The sequence below is a fragment of the Poromitra crassiceps genome, assembly GCF_964638095.1.
Source record: "Poromitra crassiceps genome assembly, chromosome: 4".
NCBI classification, from domain to species: domain Eukaryota; kingdom Metazoa; phylum Chordata; class Actinopteri; order Beryciformes; family Melamphaidae; genus Poromitra; species Poromitra crassiceps.
The window spans coordinates 33,046,951-33,063,947 of record NC_139626.1 but is presented as its reverse complement, the minus strand read 5'-3'; the positions used below and the strand labels follow the sequence as shown (position 1 = coordinate 33,063,947).

The window sequence follows — 16,997 nt, the reverse complement described above, 5'->3', positions numbered from 1 at the left end:
GTAAAGACTATTCTTATTTCTTATCCTGAGTAGAGTAGCTTACAGGGTATACCTATCTGTGGTAGCCTAGTCCTACTACTCATTAGTGAGTTTATAATGAGTCTGTGATTCTCATTTTCATATCAACTACCATAGTTTTGCACACATTAGAGCCACAGACCCCCATTTAATGAGATTGTCTCTCAGGCCCAAATTTGTGAATATTTTATATGATTTTGTCCAGAAGAGATAACAGTGAAACTATGCTCAAAATAGACGATGAAGTTTAACAATTCATCAATTTGCTGTGGACCCCCTGGAACCAGCTCAAGGAACCACTGGTCTATAAGGTGTGTTTTGTCTTGTTTATCACTGTAATTGACTCATAATATGCTAGTCCTGTGGGTAACAGCATTCGTGTAGTGCTCGTTGTGAGCTTGTAGTGCAGTATCGTACTTTAAAAAAATCACTTGAATATTGCTGTGTGTGTGTGTGTGTGTGTGTGTGTGTGTGTGTGTGTGTGTGTGTGTGTGTGTGTGTGTGTGTGTGTGTGTGTGTGTGTGTCATATGTGTGTGTGTGTGTGTGTGTGTGTGTGTGTGTGTGTGTGTGTGTGTGTGTGTGTGTGTGTGTGTGTGTGTGTGTGTGTGTGTGTGTGTGTGTGTGTGTGCGTGCGTGCGTGCGTGCGTGCGTGCGCGCGTGCGTGTGGATGTCTATTTTTGTTCAATTTGGTGCTTATAGCTATTGGCGTTGTGCTCATGTCATGTCATTGCAATAAATCCATGGTGAGTGAAAAGCTTATTATGCTATGCGTATGATTAATTCAACACGTCTAGTCTGGACACTACTGGGTGGGTGGGTAATATGTACATCTGGCAGGGAACGAATAAAAGGTGAACAGCAGATAAACGCGCAGCCAATCAGAGATCGACCATGAGGCGGCATCGAAGCCTTGATTGGCCGATCGTTGCCGAAGCGTCTCGAGGCTGCATCTCTCGCAGATGCGTACTGTGAGCCATAACTGGCATCTGTATTTGATCGGCGTAGTTGAGTGAAGCAGACCAGCCTCATCACTATTCCTATATTCCAGACGCTGTGCTTTATTTCCTCTCGTCAGTCTCCATTCGGTGAGTTGTGTGTGTTTTGCCGTGCGTTTTTTCCTGCAACTGTAAAACATTATCGGTGTTATGCAACGCAGCGCGTGTCGTTTGTCAAACCAGCGGCATCAGTATTGTCAGATCTCGCGAGAGATACAAGCACCCGGGTCTTCTTCGAATGCCCTGGTTGCTTATTTCTCTCGCGAGATCTGGCAACACTGAGCAGCATCCTCTTCTCAATCTCCACGGCCGCAACACACCACCAGCCAGCTGCGGTTAGCTAGCTTAACCTGGTTAGCACAGAAATTATTAACATAATAATATTGATGTTTTGCGAAAAATAACAGAGATAACACACGTTTCTCATCTTTGCCAGTCAATACATCACCAACCCACAGCCACAATGACGGAGACAGGAGCGGCGGAGAAGCACAGGTTGAGGAATGAGAACGCTCCTCCAGAGGCGACACAGGCAGCAGCCACAGTAGAAGACGTATTTGATCACTCGTACCGAGAGAAAGAAGGCCCCAAACCTGCCATGCTCATTGTGTGGAAAAATGTCATATTGATGGCGTTGTTGCATATAGGTGCTCTGTACGGCGTATTCCTGATCCCGGCAGCATCTGCTTTGACCTTGGTTTGGTGTAAGTACATGTTATCAACCTGTTATAACTTATCATCTTATTCTATATCCATTTTATCCTGTCATGTAGGCTGGCTGCTGACTGCGGAATGGCAAATAATTGTCAGACAATTGGAGTGGAGTAACGTTAACGATTTGAGTCAGTGGAATGAGTTAAAATTCAAACCATATGACCTACTGTATAACATAATGTTATGTCATGCAGCAGGTTTACTTGAGGCTTCCGCGGCATTGCCGTGCAGTCAGCCAGCCAGCCCTCATCACTGGTTAATACAAAGAGGCGTTGCCATAATATTATGACGTGTTGTTGTCTGATCTTCCTAATATCCTACTGTTGGGCACTAGCTTATACAGTGAGTATGTAGCTCAGTCAGTGTAATATTGTTGGGCACTAGCTTATACAGTGAGTATGTAGCTCAGTCAGTGTAATATTGTTGGGCACTAGCTTATACAGTGAGTATGTAGCTCAGTCAGTGTAATATTGTTGGGCACTAGCTTATACAGTGAGTAGGCTATGTAGCTCAGTCAGTGTAATATTGTTGGGCACTAGCTTATACAGTGAGTAGGCTATGTAGCTCAGTCAGTGTAATATTGTTGGGCACTAGCTTATACAGTGAGTAGGCTATGTAGCTCAGTCAGTGTAATATTGTTGGGCACAAGCTTATACAGTGAGTAGGCTATGTAGCTCAGTCAGTGTAATATTGTTGGGCACTAGCTTATACAGTGAGTAGGCTATGTAGCTCAGTCAGTGTAATATTGTTGGGCACTAGCTTATACAGTGAGTAGGCTATGTAGCTCAGTCAGTGTAATATTGTTGGGCACTAGCTTATACAGTGAGTAGGCTATGTAGCTCAGTCAGTGTAATATTGTTGGGCACTAGCTTATACAGTGAGTAGGCTATGTAGCTCAGTCAGTGTAATATTGTTGGGCACTAGCTTATACAGTGAGTAGGCTATGTAGCTCAGTCAGTGTAATATTGTTGGGCACTAGCTTATACAGTGAGTATGTAGCTCAGTCAGTGTAATATTGTTGGGCACTAGCTTATACAGTGAGTAGGCTATGTAGCTCAGTCAGTGTAATATTGTTGGGCACTAGCTTATACAGTGAGTAGGCTATGTAGCTCAGTCAGTGTAATATTGTTGGGCACTAGCTTATACAGTGAGTAGGCTATGTAGCTCAGTCAGTGTAGTCTACAGTGTAGGTAGGCTGCAACAGGAAGCAGAACAATGTTTAGTAGCCTACATGCTGGTCAGGAAAATCAGTTTTACTCCATCATAACAACAACATAGTCTGTTTGATAACAACTGGTTGGTACAATGTTTTATCACAATACTGCAGTTTATTACAGTACCAATACTATGTATATATAATGCAGAAAACCTTAAGTCCATGATACAGGTAGAAGCAGGATAATGAGAAAAACAGCGCTACTTTCACTTTCAGTACTTTTTATTTTAATTTAACACCTTGATTGCCAGCGACGAGTGTACTCGTCAAACACAATCCAGCTGTTAACTGCCAGCGACGAGTGTACTCGTCAAAAAAATCGTTTTTTTTTTTTTGACGGTGGGGCGTTGATCAATCCCTTTTACGTCTCCTATACAATTATTGGAGGTATTGAATGTGTATAATCTATTTTACCGACCCACTAAGTGTTGACAGTGCTCCCCCAGACGAGCGAAATCAAAGAAAAAGGGAGCAAGCCATTCAAGGAAATGGCGAGGCGATTTTACAGTATTACATTCTCATGAAAATGGTTGGGGGAAAACGCTCTCGTTTTCGCGCTGATTGCTGGCGATGCGGGATTGCAAATTTACATAATACATTACAGGTGGAACACACTTTGAAACACGCAGCATAAATATGACCAGAATCGCAAAAGCTTCTCTCAACCAAAACTCCCAAGAAGCGAGCGAGTCCATGCCGACTTCCTCAAACAGCAGCCTGCAGACAGGCACAGGACAGCAGCAAAAGCACTGACGGTACGTGCACATCTACAATGGCAAATTCGCTTTTCCGCTGTGTCGCAGCGTTTTGTGGGCGTGCAAACCAGCTTCCAGCTTGGAGCTGTAGCCTGTAGAAACGTTGTACACAGGAGGGTGCGGGGAGGAAATGTGTAGGAAGAGCTGTCATTGGGTAGCTTCAACGAAAGGTCCCGCCCTAGTCCCGCCCCGCGAGCGTGAAGCCGCTCGGAGAGAAGCCGCCTCTAGTCTGCGACAGTGAAACGCTGAAACGCTGGGGGCGGTTCCAGCGCGATGTTGAAATGGACCAATCAGAATCGAGAATACAGCAAGACAGCCTATCAAGATGCAGCGTCAAAGCGGCTTTTTCAGCAGGCAAGCCGCTGTGCCATCGTAGATGTGCACGTACCGTGAGACTGTGACGGCCGCTGCAGCCAAGAAGAGGGAGGAGTTGAAGCAACTCTGCCTCTCGCTCTCTCCCTCTCTCTCTCTCTCTCTCTCTCGCTCTCTCTCTCTCCCTCCCTCCCTCTCTCTCTCTCTCTCTCTCTCTCTCCCTCTCCCCCTCTCACTAGGATTAAACCTAGTGCGTCTCCTTCCCGAGAGGGAGGGAGAGAGAGAGAGAGGGAGGGAGAGCGAGAGGGAGGGAGAGAGAGAGAGAGAGAGAGAGAGAGAGAGAGGGAGGGAGAGCGAGGGGAAGGGAGAGAGAGAGAGAGCGAGAGGGGGAGGGAGAGAGAGATAGAGAGAGAGCCAAAAATGAATGGTTAAAGTGACAGTTCTATCGAATTTCACAAAAAGCCGTTTATCTCTGAATATTTTTTCTGATGCTAAAACCATGCTGTATTCAACTGCTAATGCTTACATAACTACTAACTCTACAAACTAACTCTTTTAGACAGAGAAAGTACACATTCTATTAGTACTTTTGAGATATTGTATGTTCACAAACTCCAAGCAGAAAATAATCCTCGGCGCTTGTAAAATGAGCCACAATCCTCAAAAAACGGCTTGGCAGAAGCTACCTACAGCAAGAAAAAAACGGCTGGCAGTCAATGTGTTAAGAGCAACAAATGGGCAGGTACTGTATCATGCTTGATAGTCTGATAGACTGATAATGCTACAGGTGTTTCTTCTTCAGATTCACAGTAGGTAATCAGATTGCATAGGAGCAATTTGACTTTATAGTGTAAGTATGCAGCATAGCGGTCACATCAATAGTCAGAAGACAGACAGAAGAACAATACAGAAAGACAATCAGTATCAAAGTTCCAGCACTGAGTATTTGTCCCAAAAAGTTAGAAATATTGGTGTGCAGTGTAAGGTTAGACTCTCACTCAGTCATACAAGCTTTGTACCATCTTATCTTAACCATCAAAAACGGATCAAACGACGCTCATTGTGTTAGAAATCAACATCAAACCTTTCCTCACGAGTTGAAATAATTGCACTGGATCTTTAACTCTAACTCTGCTGCAGTCAAAATGAAATGTGTTGGGAAGCCAACGTACGTAACGTGGTATATTGAACTTTTTATTGAAGAATATCTGCAGACCTAATTAGTTTTCATTCAAAAGGCAAAACAATATATAAACTAGATGAAAAATAACTCCATTACAAGACCTCAGGAATCTGTTTGTGGTGTATTACAGTGCAGATGTTGCATGTTGAGTTCTTTTGTCACCCGCTGACTAACTAACCATCTGGCGGAGTCAGGTTACTGACTAACCACAGAAAATAGAAAATGAGTGGACATTACCAGTAACAATGTGTTACTAGCGTGTCGAAAATAGATCATACACACTAGATTGTTTTCCATTGTTACACTGTGCAGTATTGGTGCAATAAAATATTGCTGTATGAATGTGGTCAAACGAATGTGTTGATGCATTCCTCTGTTTCCCCCACAGCTCTGTTTTGCTTCTTGATAAGTGCTTTAGGAGTGACTGCAGGAGCTCATCGCCTGTGGAGCCACCGGTCCTTCAAGGCCTCATTACCTCTACGGATCTTTCTTGCCGTTGCTAACTCCATGGCCTTTCAGGTATCTACCAGAGGTGTACTAAGACGTGATTATCTGTATCTGTTCAACCAACACAATTATCTATTCGGATAGAAGACCGGAAGTGGGCATGGTTTATACCAAAAGTCATGTTAAATTGGACAAATGTTAGAGAGCCAAAGTCACGCCCACTTCCGGGTTAGGCATACGAACCAAGGGTTTTTATCCGCCATTTTATTTTTCCATAGACATTTCGTGAAATGCTTATAAAAAATATTTTACTTGGTCAAACCAAGCGATTCAGCTATATTTAGAATCAGGAGAGACCATAGCAACATTTCACTTGGACCATATATATATATGTATATATATGTATATATATATATATATATACACACACACACACACCATTTTTTGAAAAACGTATTCGGATTTGGGTACATGGGGACATCCCTAGTATCTACCAGCTGACATAGATCCCACAGCCACATGATAATGGGAGTTTTCATAATTGTGTAAGAAGTACTATGTTGAGGTTACAGTGTATACAACCTTTGTCTTTACTCCAACCCACAGAATGATATCTTTGAATGGGCTCGAGACCACAGGGTTCACCACAAGTTCTCAGAGACAGATGCTGACCCTCACAACGCCACTCGGGGGTTCTTCTTCGCCCATATTGGCTGGCTCCTGGTGCGCAAGCACCCTGATGTCATTGAAAAAGGACGCAAGCTGGAGCTCACTGACCTGAGGACTGACAAAGTTGTAATGTTTCAAAGGAAGTAAGTCGTTTTAGTCAATATACTTCATCTAGTCACTAAATATTCATCTATATACTCCATCTAGTCAGTAAATATTCATCTATATACCGGTACTCCATCTAGTCACTAAATATTCATCTATATACTCCATCTAGTCAGTAAATATTCATCTATATACTCCATCTAGTCACTAAATATTCATCTATATACTCCATCTAGTCAGTAAATATTCATCTATATACTCCATCTAGTCACTAAATATTCATCTATATACTCCATCTAGTCACTAAATATTAATCTATATACTTAATCTAGTCACTAAATATTCATCTACTATATACTTAATCTAGTCAGTAAATATTTATATACTTCATCTAGTCACTAAATATTAATCTATACACTTCATCTAGTCACTAAATATTAATCTATACACTTCGAATCTAGTCACTAAATATTAATCTATACACTTCATCTAGTCACTAAATATTAATCTATACACTTTATCTAGTCACTAAATATTAATCTATATACTCCATCTAGTCACTAAATATTCATCTATATACTCCATCTAGTCACTAAATATTCATCTATATACTTAATCTAGTCACTAAATATTCATCTACTATATACTTAATCTAGTCACTAAATATTCATCTACTATATACGGTACTTAATCTAGTCAGTAAATATTTATATACTTCATCTAGTCACTAAATATTAATCTATACACTTCATCTAGTCACTAAATATTCATCTATACACTTCGAATCTAGTCACTAAATATTCATCTATACACTTCATCTAGTCACTAAATATTAATCTATACACTTCATCTAGTCACTAAATATTAATCTATATACTTCATCTAGTCACTAAATATTTATATACTTCATCTAGTCACTAAATATGATTCTATATAATTAATCTAGTCACTAAATATTATTCTATATACTTCATCTAGTCACTAAATATTAATTTATATACTTCATCTAGTCACTAAATATTAATCTTAAATTGTTTAATCTTCAAATGGTGTACTTCACTCCTCTGCTAGATAATGTGGACTGTAAACATTGTCAGTGCTTTTCATAATTCTGATAATGTGATACAGTAATACTCAGTACACAGTAAGTATTTATTTATGCAGTTTTACCATGGGTGATGCATAGCATTATATTAAGTCTAAAGGTCAAATATGCCAAAAAATAAACTCCTCCGCCTCCATCTGCTCCATCTCACCCACCACACCAAAGAAGCTTTGGGACTGTGGTGCAGGTTATAATTTGACAGTGTGGTTTAACAAGGTAACAGTTAAACTGGTTACAAGTTGTTCAGTATTTCATCTGCTGAGAGCTACATTATTGTTACGTCCCATCCACCAATCCACCATTGACCCAAAAATAACGCTCCAGAAACACCTTTTAAAATACCCCAAAATGGGATTTATAAACTACCCAACCATGGGATCTATTAACATAAAGAAAAACATACAAAAGAAGTAAGATGCTAAGTCAGGGAAATCAAACAACTATGGACAGACAACAACAACAACAACAACAGCATCAAATTCCGTCGTGACATCACATTGAAGGCTGGGTTCACACAGGCTCAAAAACACCACTGGCAACACATACAGCTGTAGGCTGGTTTGAGTTGACTGCTGCCTCGCCTGGAAAGCAGACGAGAGCAGCCAAGTGCAGTCAGGCGAGGCGTCAACAAGCCCAACACAACAAGCCCAACACCCCAGACTGCACACTCACTGCTGCTTTTCTTCTTCTACGGTTTTATTTAACGGCGGTTGGTAAACAAGTTAAAATGTGCATTAGCACCACCCACACAAACTGCTCAAATGACCCAGACCTTCAGATGACTTATTTGTATTTGAATGTAGGCATTACAGGTGGTATTTATGTCAAATATGGAGTGACAGCTTGGAATAGATAGAAAATAGACGTTTCTACACTTCACTGTGGGTGTGTGATGCGTTTCTCGTCCTCCTCTGAGCTGTGCAGTCGGTGAAGAGCAGCTTCAGTGCCGTGGCTCACGCAGGCGGAGCAAGTCACACAACTTTTCTAACCATCATGCAACGGGACAAGCATGTCAAATCTGCACAGAACTCGCTCATCTCAAACGAGCCTAATATTAAAGTTCACTTCAAGGCCGCCTGCATTGAATTCTCTTTCATGTAAAGGAGGATAATGGCCGACAGGTAGAGAGAGTATTTGATTTTGATGCTAAGTTAAGGTAAGGTGTTGGTGTTATGCTCACAGCAGGTGCGTTAAGTTAAGGTAAGGTGTTGGTGTTATGCTCACAGCAGGTGCGTTAAGTTAAGGTAAGGTGTTGGTGTTATGCTCACAGCAGGTGCGTTAAGTTAAGGTAAGGTGTTGGTGTTATGCTCACAGCAGTACCCTGTACTACGAAGCTAGTTTAATGCCTTATCCGAGTAAGTTTGAGTTTAAACCTGGTTTAGCCGTACTACAAAGCAAGTTAACTTTCAATCACCATGGCAACTGACGCTGCAAAGCTAACCTGGTCGCGACCAGGTTAGCTTCAGAGGATAAGATCAAAATCCATGAGAGACCCATATAATCGGCTCTCTGGAGTCACTCACCATTCATAAGATCGCCATATGAAAAATAGATTGCAGTCAACTGAGAATAGAACAAGCAAAACATTCGTGGCTCTGTAGGCTACATAATTAAATTAAGCCTACTTACCACTTTATGTCTTAACAGCTCAACGATGCGTGGAGAAATATGATCACTATTAATCACCGCGGCGCATATCATGAATGGACCCTCAAATGGAGTGAGGGTGATATTCTCCTACATGCCAGAAAAGCCTATACATATAATATAGATATGGGATAAATATGGATAGCCCCAATACTAAATATGCAGGCTATTCTTGCATCTTTCAGCTGGAACTGTGTCCTGTAGGCTGTATGCCAATATATGAGCAAAAATAGGCTAGTTTTTATCAATGATAACTATGCCCGCATCGTCTCAATTCAGTTCAGCAGTTTTCTCTTTTATAGTAGGCTATTAGGCTTTATACTAGGCTATTTTATATATGAATTATTCGATCAGTGCAACCACACACATGAGTGATAGAGATCATTATTCATTGAGCATGCGTTTCTAAATCTATGGTCTAAATAGGCTTACAGATTGTGGAAATGTATAGACTGAGATTACACATTTACATTTGTTGCTGCTGTATCAATGCAGCTGTATCAGACAGAAATCGCTGATCAAAGTAAATCAAATGACTGATGTGAATACAAGCTGCTGCTTTAGACAGCCCTTCAGCAGACTATCCAACGCGGATTTTCATTCTGACATTAAATCGCGGATACATTAAATATCCGCTAAAACTCTGATCATGCACTGCGCTTGCATTGAACGAGGAAATGGGTGTGGGCGTGGATCAACTCAGCTGTTCATAATGTGATTGGCTAGCGCACCTCTTTCGCGTGGACGCGCGCCTGTGCACGAGCGAAAAACGTGCGCGTGCACAGGCAGATCCCAGGTCCACTTACCTAGTAGAAAACCAGCGTCGTAGTATCAGTTAACTAGATAGCTTTGATCCTGTTCAGTCAAACCAGATCAAAGGGACTTATCGCGGATCTGTTAAACTAGCTTCGTAGTACAGGGCTCAGGTGAGTTAAGTTAAGGTAAGGTGTTGGTGTTATGCTCACAGCAGGTGAATTAAGGTAAGGTGTTGGTGTTATGCTCACAGCAGGTGCGTTGAAGATTAGATCAACGTTATTGTCCTGAAGGAAATGTGTGTTGGATCATCAATACACATTTTCATGGAAAAAACAATATAACAATTTGACAATATCAGTCGATGCAGAAAAGGCCTGCTTCCACCGACTTGAGTGGCCTTTTTTATGGTCCGTATTGAATCATATGGGTTTAGGGGCATAATTATCATTAGAATTATTTTATGAACATGTTAAAACATGATTTGTATCCTTTCCTTCAGCCAGTGTAGTCACAGGTAACATACGCTCTCCTCCTTTCAAAATAAACAGAAGCAGTTGTCAAGCAGATCCAATCTCATCAATGTTATTTATTTTATCACTGGAGCCATTGGCACAGTCCATTAGGTAATCTCCAGCACAACCCAGCACAATATCCTTATTTGCTGATGATGTCTATCTACTGTATCTAGCTGTCTCCAGTTACAAAATAAACTGTATCTAGCTGTCTCCATTTACAAAATAAACTGGACTAAGTCCTCTCCGTTACCTTTGAACCCCACGTAAAGACGAATGTGAATCAGCCTAGAACCTCGGTCTGCCCCATGGTCTCCTCCCAGCTGGACATGCCTAGAAAATCTCCCTAGGGAGGCGACCAGGTGCCATCCTTACCAGATGCCCCAATCACCTCAACTGGCTCCTTTCTCCCTCTCCTCTCCCCCCCCCTTATTTTTTTTACAGACAACAGTTTTTACATATACATGTACACATAAGCCCTGAGGAGTAGCCGGCTTGGGCCTATTTTCAGAAATATCACGATATTTGGGAAATATCACAATTTTGAATATTTACTCTCAGAGGCTGTAGCGGGCTCATCGAATGGTACCAACCACGTCATGCTAACTTGTCAGGAAGGTGGCTATATAACCAAAGTTTACGGTCAATTTTGGTGTGTGTGTGTGTGTGTGTGTGTGTGTGTGTGTGTCCGTTCTGAGCCAGTAGCCTTATATTGTTATTTAGCCTTTCTGCTGCTATTTCATGGTTAAATCAGCTAATTTTATTTTATGGGGGGAACAAATTTGGTATAGACGGTTTTAACTTGACAACAAAAACATTCTAAATTAAACCCCCGCTCACTTCCTGTTGCAGTGTTTGCTATGGACATAAAAGAAAAAAAAACATTCAAGTGCAGGACTGACCATTCCGTGAAAACCGTCTATACAGCTGAGCGCCGAAAACAAAAGTAACGATGTCGAGTGAATATTTCTGCAGTTTGCCAAATGCTGAGAAAAAGGAAGTGCTGTGGGGTTGCGCTCTGGTGAAAACCGTCTATATGCAGTGGAAGTGGCCCCCGGGAAATGTGGTTTGGTACATAGTGGTACTTGTTCGGAAAAGTTGGGGAACCCCTGATCTACTGTATAGACTGCCCCCTAGTTTGGAAGAATGCCTCTCGTTCTTCACAAAATCCAAATCATAAACGAACAAACGTGAACTTCATATATCAAACTTATTTGACAGAAGTTACTTGTTGATGTACACCTGCAAACCTTGTGGAAAATAAAGTAAATAAAAAATTGGTAAAAAGAAAAATAACATTAGCTGATATCCGACTGAATTGTCAACTTGTTACACTCATTTCCATCTTCTAGTCTGAGATTGCACTCTGTTTAAGTTATTTCTATGACAGGATCCCCCCAGGGGAATTCCAACCAATCACTAGAGACCAATATCGGTCTGAAACTTACGTCCGTTACTCCAGTTGGGCGAACGTAAATAAATAAATAAAACATCTCCCCTTTGAATAAATGCCCTCCAAGCAGTGTGCCGTGGATTTCAAATTGGTGCTTTAATTTAAAACAGCCTCGACAGTAGGCAACGGCCACAGCCATTGTTGTTACAGCCATTGTTGTTACATTGTGAAGCGGTTGTTGATCACAATGGCTTAGTCCTGCCCGTTGGGTTGTTTATTGACACTGATCCACCTCAGCGCTGATTGGTTAATCGCTGGTGAAACCGGAGAAAATGCATTTGCATATGACGATGCCAGACCAAGAGCAGCCAAACTCAAGTCCGTGGAGTGGGTGGAGTCGAAGGTCTGGACCCAGGCAAAAAGAATATAACAATATAAAAACATATAATATAAAAAGTGTAGCAAGTGTAGCATCATTTTCATGGCTAGCTAAATATTTATTTATTTATTTCAGATCCCCATTAACCACTGCCTCAAGCAGCGATTATTCTTCCTGGGGTCTGAAATTACAATATAAAACAAAACATTTAAAATAAAAATACATAATGAAATCAAATAATACAACAATAACCAGAAACATTACACAGAAAATAATTTAGTTGATCGATTAGTTGAAAAGAATTCTAAACCACACAGATACATAAAACGATCACAAGCTAAAACAATTATTAATTGGAAAGAAAATAGTCAACATAAAGCAGACATAACTCATAACAGAATGCAATAACAAACATACAAATGAAATCAATCTAAGAGAATCTTTTTCTGAGTGACACATTTTCTCAGTTTCCTCTTGAATCCGACTCTGCTTGTAATTGAAACTACGGTAATAAGGAATAAGGGGATGGAAGATAATTCCTGGGCTTTTCCTCTGCAGGTATTACAAGCCGTCCGTGGTGATCATGTGCTTCCTGGTGCCCATGCTGGTGCCGTGGTACCTGTGGGGCGAGTCCCTGTGGGTGGCCTACTTCGTCCCGGCTCTGCTGAGGTACACCATGGTCCTGAACGCCACCTGGCTGGTCAACAGCGCAGCTCACATGTGGGGAAACCGGCCCTATGACCACGCCATCAACCCCAGGGAGAACACGTTTGTGGCATTCAGTGCCATAGGTATGGAAAACAAGTTCAAATGGAAATAAAAATGAAATTCAATCTATAATCAAAATGACCACTAAAAGTTATTCAGATCATTATTCAATACAGACTCGAATGCATGTCTTTGGGGCACATTAGGTCAAGAACATGAGAGCATATATTTTGACCATCAACTGACGACTCTTTCCTCTGCCTTTCAGGTGAGGGCTTTCACAACTACCACCACACGTTTCCCTATGACTATGCAACAAGTGAGTTTGGCTGCAAGATCAACCTCACTACTTGTTTCATCAACTTGATGTGCTTCTTGGGCCTAGCGAAGGACCCTAAGAAAGTGTCCCGGGAAGCAGTCCACGCCCGGATCCAGCGCACAGGAGACGGAAGCCACAGAAGTGGCTAAGCTTTTCAAAATGCGTTCAGCTTCAAGACAAAGAACCTAAAAGACGAAGCCAACAAGTAAATAGTGTAATTTATTGGGAGGAGCTTGTTTCTTTTGTGTAGCTAGCTACAACCATACCCCCCCATGCTGCCTTTGACAGCTATACATACATTTCTAGTATCCTGAAGATAAACGTCAGCTTCATGCGGGTGTTGAGATCATTTAGCTTGTTGTTTTGTGGTTTGTAGCTGCGACAAAAGAAAAGGTTCAAGATGTTTTGCAAAGCTCCCAGCATAGCCTTTGCTCCTATAGCTCAGACAGCTCCCAGCATAGCCTCTGCTCCTATAGCTCAGACAGCCCAATCTGTTGCAATGTTACTAACTGTTGCATAGGCAATCAATCGTCAGAATCAAGTTGTCGAAGATGTTCTAGGATTGAAGTAGCTTCATTTCACCAGGTCAACTACATTTTCAGCTGTTTTGGCACTTTGGTGTGCATCGTCTTCATGCAATGTGAGTCACGTAGCCAAACAATTTTCTAGAAATTATTACTCAAACATTAGTCAGAATTTACAATGAATAATAGGGTATGATGCAATGTTTCATCTGGTAGGGTATGATGGTGGTTTGGAGACTATTGCCTTTGTATGACATTATTGCCGTTTACAGCAAGTTTTTACAGTGGTTTAAATTAACTTTTTGAGCGCTCTAATATTGCTAACAATATGAATCACTTTCATGTCCTGTTGGAAGATGCTGGCTATTTATATGACGAACTATGATTACTAAACATGTTGAAAGAGTGCAGGAACCCAGACCGTAATGTTTTCCCATTACCTGATTATACTGTACTGACAACCAGTATACCAAACATGTTTCCAAATGAGAGAATAATGTTTCTTTCTTTCAATCACACCTGTAGAACAGCCAAAACCATTCAGATAAAGGCATTGACAGTTGAATACATAACCCTGTGGCGGTGGCGGTGCAATAGGAACACACATTGCGTCTGTGACATGATTGGATAGCGCTTTCTCAGGACAACGAAAGGGACACATCGCAAAATTGAAACTGCCATTCAATATGAATAATCAATGTTAAATGTTAAATGTTACTTTTAACCTTGTACCATGCAATGTTCAATTGTGTTATTTTTAATGAGTATGTCATAGTACCAAGAATGTGCCAACTGTTGACATTTGAACAGCCATGCATATGTGGCACAGTATAGATGGGCCTATAGCACAGTGTAGCTCGATATTGCTTCTCCACTCAACATACAATTGTGGAAGGTTTTTTACCAAATGTGGTAGCGTCGGTTGCTTTGCTTTTCCCGAGACTTCCTCCACGTCTCTCTCTCTTGTCCTGAAACATTTGCAGCGGGAGATGAGGCCGCTGCGGGAAAAGGAAAAGGGGTTCTCGTCGGTTGATGTAGCAGCCAATCATGTAACAGTTCTGGTGTTACAAAGCAACATGCCGTGCATGGTATATAGGTGTTGTGGTGAGCTATTTTTTGGTGACTAATGGCGGAACTGCTGCACTGCATCTATTTTTGTAATGTACTGTGAAGTAGCATAGCGTTTGAATCATCAGAACTGTTGCCGTGTTACTTTTGTGAAAAATGGCCTGGTTTCCCTTTGATGTCCTATAAAGCTGAATGTCGCTGGAATCATTTCAGGCGCATTGCTTTTTATATTCATCAATTCTGGTTGTGTGCTTGAATGCATATGTATTATTTATTGAGAAAATAGCTCTAAAGAAGTTTTTGTTGATTTTTTATAAATATATAGAATTTCTGCAGTCTCAAATTTGGCGTATAGTCTGCTAAAATACAATGATTTGGAGCACCTGTCCCCCCCCCCCCCCCCCCCCCCGGGAGTCAGGATACTACTACCCAATGCCTTATGACTTACATCCATTCCTGATCTTCACATCCTGTCTCTCAAGACAAATAGGTACAAGAACCACAAAGCAAATCTGACCAAGGTCCAGCGTGCACCAGGTGCAACATATTCTTACGTAGCCTACCACGTAAGGGTCAATGGTAGCACTACATCAAAGTACATGGAGACTATTTACTGATCTATTTTGTGTTCAGAAAAAGTAGATACAAACTTTTACACCTGCTGCAAATGTTTAATCGTCTTTGGCAGGAGAGATTTAACTTTTGTAAAAAAAAAAAAACTAATAAAATGGACCCGGATGGATGTGCCAACTACTTTTAATACATGGCATCTCAATATGAAACTTCAAAGCAAAGTTGCTTGTGACTATAATGAGGAATGTTAGAGCATCAGAGCACTTACCAAACCTGACACTTATCACAAGCCATGCAGACAACTCTTGCTGTTCTGAGCGCCAAAATAATTGTTTGTTCATGATTAGGGGGGGGGGGGGGGGTCAAAAGGTTGTCAAGTCTATTGAATATGTAAAATATGAAATATATTCTGAAATAAAATTCACAGGTATTTTCAATACACTTGTAATTCAATGAATAGTTGTTTGTCTTCCTTTTTCACATGCACAATACTGTATGTTCTCTCCATCTGTTCTTTTATTGCCAGCTTTGCCTCCAGGTACACTGTACTGATTACGGTATATCACAATTTCCACGCTTCAGACCTTCATGCCAAACAGGTTTTTCCACAAGGGTACAGAGGGTGGAAATATGATCTGATGTGCAATATTTTGGTCAAAGGCCAATTTGTTTTTTGTTCAATTTGTTCTGTTCCCTTTAAGTTAAAGATCCAGTGCAATGGGGTCATCTCAGGAAATGTTTCAATGTTGATTTCCAACACAATGAGCATCGTTTTTTTATGATTTAAAAATGTGGACAGCAGGTGTAGCTTAATCAGCAGGTGTAGCTTAATCTTAACATGAATAGGTCCTTTGTTAATTTGTCACCATCATGGTTCCAGATGTCAGGGAAACCCTCAAAATTGTGTTAAATATTTTCAGTAGCAGTGTGGAATTGAGCAGTGTGCTTGATCAGTTCATTTGGTCTCCTGTCAGCAGCACAGGGAATGTTAGCTTGTTGGGCCTGGATTTGGTCTAATTATTTAAGATAAGATAAGATCAACTTTAATATCCCCGAGGGGGAATTTGTTTTGGGCAGTAGTGCTACACACAGTTGCAATCACTAAATTAATCAACAACCAAACCAAACAGTCTCTGAGATTGTAGCCGAAATCGGGTACGGTATACTACAGATGAACACAGCACACAGTATACATCACGACATGCTATACTTTGGACAAATCAGTGTGTACTGTACAGTAGCAGATTTTGGCATCTCACATCATCGTCTTCTATTCAATGTGTCATGTCCATTTAGTATGCCCAAATACTTATAGGAGCACACCTGCTCAATGTCCTTGTCACCAATGATCACAGGGTCATGGACTCTCACCTCCCTGGGGTCAAATGTAATTGATTTGGTTTTATTAGTGTTAAGAAGGAGGTGGTAGCTGTCACACCAGAGTCCCTGACCTGAATGGTGGCAATTTCTCTCTGTGATACACTGAGGGGCAGTCGGCACCATGCAGCAGGCTTAATAGGCCTAATTGCATCATCTGAAAATTTGATGACATAGTTATTTGGCTGTCTGCTTATGCATGATTCGTTTGTATAGAATGT

At 41.1% G+C, this 16,997-nt stretch overlaps 1 protein-coding gene across 1 annotated transcript; it reads left to right on the top strand.

Annotated features, from left to right (window-relative positions):
- Positions 1-987: 987 nt before the first annotated feature.
- scd (stearoyl-CoA desaturase (delta-9-desaturase)) lies at positions 988-15,580 on the top strand. The gene is made up of 6 exons (XM_083634880.1): positions 988-1,104; positions 1,451-1,718; positions 5,583-5,713; positions 6,248-6,453; positions 12,766-12,998; positions 13,184-15,580. The coding sequence occupies exons 2-6, from the start codon at positions 1,478-1,480 to the stop codon at positions 13,381-13,383; spliced, it is 1,011 nt and encodes a 336-aa protein (XP_083491006.1). The 5' UTR covers positions 988-1,104; positions 1,451-1,477; the 3' UTR covers positions 13,384-15,580.
- Positions 15,581-16,997: the final 1,417 nt, after the last annotated feature.

Excerpts from the sequence above, each read along its gene's own strand:
- scd (XM_083634880.1), top strand. The coding sequence starts at position 1,478 with ATGACGGAGACAGGAGCGGCGGAGAAGCACAGGTTGAGGAATGAGAAC. Across the intron at positions 1,719-5,582 it reads TGCTTTGACCTTGGTTTGGT|CTCTGTTTTGCTTCTTGATA; the intron begins GTAAGTACATGT and ends TTTCCCCCACAG. Across the intron at positions 12,999-13,183 it reads TGTGGCATTCAGTGCCATAG|GTGAGGGCTTTCACAACTAC; the intron begins GTATGGAAAACA and ends TCTGCCTTTCAG.